The sequence below is a fragment of the Taudactylus pleione genome, unplaced genomic scaffold (assembly GCF_031769625.1).
Source record: "Taudactylus pleione unplaced genomic scaffold, aTauple2 ptg000013l, whole genome shotgun sequence".
NCBI lineage: Eukaryota > Metazoa > Chordata > Amphibia > Anura > Myobatrachidae > Taudactylus > Taudactylus pleione.
The window spans coordinates 2930799-2937516 of NW_028284416.1; the positions used below are offsets into that span (position 1 = coordinate 2930799).

At 38.3% G+C, this 6718-nt stretch overlaps 1 protein-coding gene across 1 annotated transcript; it reads left to right on the forward strand.

The window, feature by feature from the left end:
• Nucleotides 1-5454: 5454 nt before the first annotated feature.
• On the forward strand, nucleotides 5455-6402 carry LOC148542318 (olfactory receptor 1M1-like). The gene has a single exon (XM_088469073.1). It carries the CDS (start codon nucleotides 5455-5457, stop codon nucleotides 6400-6402), a length of 948 nt encoding a protein of 315 aa, XP_088325199.1.
• Nucleotides 6403-6718: the final 316 nt, after the last annotated feature.

The following is a 6718-nucleotide window of genomic DNA, read 5'->3' on the forward strand; positions in this document are numbered from 1 at the left end:
AGTAGAAAGGGAGTACCTCTATGGCGTGCACCGCAGATACAGTGACAGCTATCTAATGTAAAAAAATCTGCAGTCTCACTTGCACTGGCTATTCTCAGTGCTCATGATGCCATCATCCAGCAAACATGAAACAAGTATACTGTGTAAGGGAGGGCAGCATGGAGGAAGTCCCTACTCTCCAGAAGAACATTGATGAAAGTTTGAAGTTTGCTAAAGACCACCTGGATGGTCCATCCACTGGAAGATTGTTCTGTGGACAGATGAGTCTAAAATAGAGCATTTGGCTGTAATGAGAAAAGCTATGTTTGGAGAAAACCAACATTGAACATCTCCTCTTGAAACACAGTGGTGGCAGAATCATGGTTTGGGGCTGTTTTGCTGCCACTGGATCAGGAAAATTTGCCACCATTAAAGGAACAATGAATTCTGGATTGTTCCAGCAAACTGTACAGGAAAGCGTCAGGTCCTCCATCCATAAACTGAAGGTGGGTCTTGCAGCAAGGCAAAGACCCTAGACGCACAATTCAGTCTACGAAAAAAATGGTTGAAGCAGAAGAAATTTCATGTCTTGCTTAATCCAACAGAAATGTTGCGGCAGGACCTGAAGCAGGGTGTTGCAAGAATCCCCACCAACATCCATGAGATGAAGCAGTTCCGAAAGAAGGAACGAGACAAAATTGCCCCAGGCCAATGGGCGGGACTGATCAACCATTACTGCAAACGTCTGAGTCACTGCTACCCAAGAGGTCGCACCAGTTACTGGATCCTAGAGGGCCATATACTTTTCCTGACTACCATATTCAACATTGGATCATTTTGCTCGATAAATAATGAAAGCTTATTTTCTATTGTGTCTGTTGGGTTCCTTTGATCTAGTTTGATGACTTCGATGAAGGTCTGAGGACATTTAAGGCCACATTTATGCAGAAATTTCAAATATTCGAAAGGCTTCACAAACTTTCTAAAGCTGTGAGTCTCATCATGATGCAGTTTGTTTTATGTATTTCTCTGTATAGAAAGTTACGAGGTGTGAAAGTTTTGCTGAGTTTTAGAAAGTTGTGTTGTACCAGTGGTGATGCTGCCATGTGGGACCTGCTCCGGAGGGCTTTATGACTGTACATAGGAGAGCAGAGGGCAGAGCGGGCGTCGGTGACAGCAGGAGAGACTGTGAGTATGTCACCAGACACCTCACAGCTAAGTCACGGGCTGTCAGGAATGATAGGAACATGATACATACTACTCATATAACTCATGTATTTAATTGGCACCATGTTTTGGTTCTGTCCACTGTTTCACTTATACTGTAGCACTGATGTTATTTTCTGCTCTAAGATATTGCTTTCTGGGGTAACAGCTCATTTATGTAGAATACATTTTCTTATTTATATTACCTATTTGCGTTGCTTCTAAATCTTATTTATAAAAGAAGATGCTACATTGCGCGGCTGCCTGGTAACATCAGCTTAGAGGGAATTTACATAAGTGCAACGTTCTTCATGTTTAAATCCTCTAAAAAGATCAAACAAAAACCAAAGAAACAGTGGTGCAAATATAATAGAATATTAATGAACAAATATAATAAGATAATTAAGAAATGCTTCTATTACTAAGAATTATTATATCAAAACGTCCGAATGCAAGCCCCCAAGAATGATTCATCTTTGCTTTGGGTGGTACAGTACACGTATGTAACACTTGCACCTGTCTTCTAATCATACAGGGCTATGTATAATGTTGGGAGTTTGTTATGTACTGGATGACAAAAATATTGGACAATAATGTTAATCTATTACACACTTGTAAAATATTGAAATATTAAAATATCTATACATGACTATACATAATATCAGTATAAACGCTGACTTCGGATGTGTTTTAAAGATTAAATTACTCTTTACCATAAATTATTCTGATATTAGCGAACACAGCTTGTCTGAGTTATCACATACTTATCATTTATTTTATATTATGTTGTATAACCATTAGATGCAAGAACAGTTAGATAACGCTGTTTTGTTTAACATTTAAAAAAAAAAAAAAAAATACTTTAAATATCTCCATACTGTTGAGAGCATGTGATTTAAAAACTTTATGCTGACTTGCAGAAGGTCTTAATTAACCAGTAGAATATTTGAGCCTAAGATAAAGTTTCAATAATCCCTTCGCATTATAAGCATTGCTTTTATATTTAATTACCAACTGATACACACATATAGATTGTTTATGTTTATATATACTGTATGTTGTAGATATGTATATATATCTATATGTAGATAAGTGTGTGTATATATATATATATATATATATACACACTTAATCATTTCCACCTTATCCTGTCTCAGTGGAGCTTACAGTCTATATTCCCTACCACTCGGGCACATGCACTGGGGTTAATTTTTGCCAGCAGCCAAATAACCTTCCATTAGGTCTTTTTAGTAAATCTTCTGTGGAGACAGCCCTGCATGGGATAAATCTTACAGATTGTATTATATAGAAATATTTTGCACAACATGCAAATATCTCAGTGGACTTTTGAATCACCACTGTAAAGGGGTTGATTTCAATCCTCAAGTAAGTGCAGCTATATGCCGCACTTAAGGTATTGCCGTACTGGCAGTTTTTAGTTTGCTTTTTAGGGCTGTGTACAAAAATCCACGAGTTCTGGGCGAGATCAGGCCTCATGAGGGGGGGCGAGTTGCGGTGCAGTTGCCGCCGTTTCCACGCCTCTTCAAAAGCAACTCGCCCCATTTGCGTCTAATTGAATTAACCCCTAAATGTGTTGGTAAATAACTTATCTATAATCAGAACATTATTCAGATTTTATTACAATATGCTATGCACAGGTGAAGCGCACACACGCAACAAAACTAATTTGAATTTGAAATTCCCAATTGATTATTAAAGGATTTGTAAACATTACAACATGTTTATCTGCTGTTTTAAGGTTGAAAAGCATTTAAACTGACCATTTAAAAATAAAACACTAAATTGAGGGATTGCCATGTAATTAAATTTTTTTGTTTGGTAAAATCTGCGCGATTAAGTGCAATTTAAGAAGATTTAGAAGGATACCCAGGAACAAGGTGCATTTGTTAATTATGCATATAGTGACCTGCGCCAGCTATGAGCCGGTACAAAATTTAAAATTCCATTAAATTCTAGGGATGAGATTAGTTGCCTACAGTTCATGCAAGGAGATGAAATTTCAACAATTGAATCAGATTATAACACTAGGTGGATATTTTTTTTATTTTTTTTGCACAGCACTGTGGAAACCATTAGTTATTAAACAAACAATCATTGTTGTAAGATTAAAAGTTTAACTCTAGGTTAGTAGGTAGATTAGATAAAACTTTAGCAAGTGCTTATTTTCTCCCAGAAGGCAGCAGTAAAATAACTAACGATAATTTCCAAAACAGCTTTAATCAGTTGAGGTTTTATTTTTTTAATTATTATTATTAAAAAAAAGTGTATGCATTTTATATTGAGTATTTTGGACCCTTGACTTTCATTTTGTAGTTGTGCATTTTTTCATTCTGTGCCAGTTTCTATTTGCATATTTACACATTTATGCGCATATCATTTTCCTTATTCGAGAATATATGCTTCCATGTGGCATTTTAATTACAATCCACCTCTTGGTGATTATAAGATTTATGTTTGTTTTGTTTGAAATTCCGTATCACTGCAATTCCTCAAAAAAGTATTATGGCAGCTGAGCAAGACTCAGCTATCCTGGCATAGAGTGGTAAGAGTTAATTTGCCTTCGCCCCGGCCTGTCTCTGCTGTTGCAATCAACATTTGAACTTTCAGTTCCACTTATTTCTAAAAAAAAAAAAAAGCTTAATAATGGATATCTTTTTCTTAAAACTAAAAAAGGAAAAAATCTTTACACACTAAAAAAAAAATGTTTTATTAAAAGAATTGTTGACAGTTATAATACCCGTTTTAGGGCTCTATTTTTGTATAGATTTAAAATGGTTTTATTTAACACACACACGTAATCCAGAAAGTAAAAAACGTATAAAAAAAAAGATAAAAAATTGGGCTAAATGTAATAGAGTGTGAGCCTGCACCACTGCTGGAATACATAAAAGTATTCCCGTATTTTTAAAACCGCAAGCATGTCAAATGCTAAACCAAGCTGCTTTTGCATTTGACATGCTTGCTGCTTTAAAAATACTGGAATACTCGCATGTATTCTCGCAACAGCGGAGCGCTCGCATTCTATTACATTTAGCCCTTTAAATGAAGAAAAAAATACCATAAACACAGAGTACCTTTGTCTTATTTCTCCACATAATACCTCCTTCCTTTAAGCATTTATCATATCTGTCCACAAACTTTAGTATCTCCTTATCGTACCACAGCTGACTTCAGTCCAACCAGTTGCTGACTGTAAGCTTCAACTTATCATCACTTCCAAAACATTTTCCGTCCAGAATCTCTTTGAGCTTAGTCAAAAGGTGAAAATCACTTGGAGTAAGGTCCGGACTATAGGGTGGATGATCGAAAACCTCACACCCAAAACTGTGGCAAGTCATGGGCGTCCTGATCGATTTTCATCATGCACGTTTAGACGTCCATTATTGAACCTTTGGCGCCACTTTCTCACATCACCATGCACCTGGCTTTAATGGATAATACATTTCACAGGCCCGATCACTGAGGGGGGCATGGACAATGCCAGGGCAAATTTAAATGTAGCTTTCCTGGCATTGTGAAACGGCAGGCGCCGGTGGTTGCACAAGCCCAGGTAATTTGTATCCTCTCCCCCTCTCGGCGACCCTGAGCACGTTTCCAACTCTGGAGCAAATAGCTCCTCTGCTAAGTGCTGACTGCGGTACATTAGGCTGGGTGTTCAAATCCCCTGCGTGGTATGGTGAGCAATGTGTGTTTTTAATCACAGGAAAATTTACCTGAATGAAAAGGTGCGTATAAAAAACACAATCACTGATAACTCACATGTGGAAACTTCAGTTTGTGCCTTTGAAAAGCGGGGGCGAAGCCACGATTCACAGCAAAAAGGGTCAAGTTCCCTAGACTGCACAATTCACTGAGGAAGAGTGTAGGGGTCCACTAGAGCCCCCAAATTCTGGAGCCTCCCGGACATTCCAGGAGTGTAGTGTGTCTAAAACAATAGCAGCCAAGCAGACAACTGCTTACATTATCTAACTTGCATTGGGCAGAAAACACTTTGATTATTTTATTATTTTTACAGCTTTAGTGCAGATTGGCACCTTATAGCAATGTTAGTAAATAACCATGTTTGAGATAATGGCAATTTAACATCAATTAACTAATTAATTTATAAGTAAGGCAATGGGAAAATAAGGGGGAATAAACAGAAGTGTAGTACTATCTCACTGTGAAAAGGAGTTTGTTAGGCAGGTAAGATTTAATATGGCCATTAATATATTGCAACTTTCATTCTTTTAGATCAATGATTATTCTATGGAATACTCTAACTGGGACAACCGGTCATCTGTGTCCATCTTTCTGGTTGTAGGTCTTTCAGAAACCACAGAACCTCAGCTCCAGCTGTTCCTCATTTTCCTCTGCATCTATCTCATCACTGTGGTTGGTAACATAGTGATTCTAACCGTGATATCTTCTGATCAGCGACTACACACACCAATGTACTTCTTCTTGGCCAACCTTGCGGTCATTGACATCTTCTTGTCCTCTGTCACTGTCCCCAAACTCCTGTTTATCCTGGTCACTGGCCAGAAGTCCATCTCTTACACTGACTGCATCACCCAACTCTATTTCTTCCAGTTTTTCATGGTGGTGGAGTGTTACACTCTTGCCGTGATGGCCTACGACCGATACGTGGCTATCTGCTTCCCACTGAACTACACTCTAATCATGAGCAGAGCAGTAAGATTCAGGATGATCATTGCTTGCTGGGGTAGTGGCCTCCTGAACTCGGTGGTCCAAGCTGTCTCAATAGGTCATCTTGACTTTTGCAGTCAAAATAAAGTGGACCATTTCTTCTGTGATGTTACTCCTCTCTTCAAGTTGTCTTGTTCCGACACACAGGTTGGGGAGGCCCTTTTCATGATAGTGGTAGTCGCAGCTGGGATGGGGCCACTAATCTTTATTCTCGTGACCTATGGCCGAATCATTGCAGCTGTTACGAAGATTAGCACCAGCCGGGGCAGATTTAGGACATTCTCCACCTGCATTTCTCACTTTACGGTGGTGGCCCTGTATTACGGGAGTGGAATCTTCAGCTACATCTGGCCATCCTCCACCTACGCCATGAACAAAGACGTCAAAGTTGTGGCCGTACTGTACACTATCATGACCCCTATGTTAAACCCTATTATTTACAGCCTTAGAAACAGGGAGGTAAAACTAGCATTAAAGAAGTCATTGGGACTCAGAATTATAATATAAGTACTCCACAAATATATAGTTTACGGTTTACCCTACGTGGATTATTCAATGGAGTATGCACAGAAATTAGAGAAAAGTAACGAAAGAGAAAGCAATTTCTTCAAAACCATTTTTACAATCACATGTATCTATGAATTGATGAAGGAAATTAATTCTACACCCTCTTTTCTTACAACATAAAGGCCACATTTTGCCATGAAGACCCCCCCTCCCCCGATAGGAAATTTGATTCAACAAACTAGATACCCCAAAATCACACTGTAACTTGCGGACTCATTCATGAAGAGTATTTTGAATAAAAATATATACAAATTGA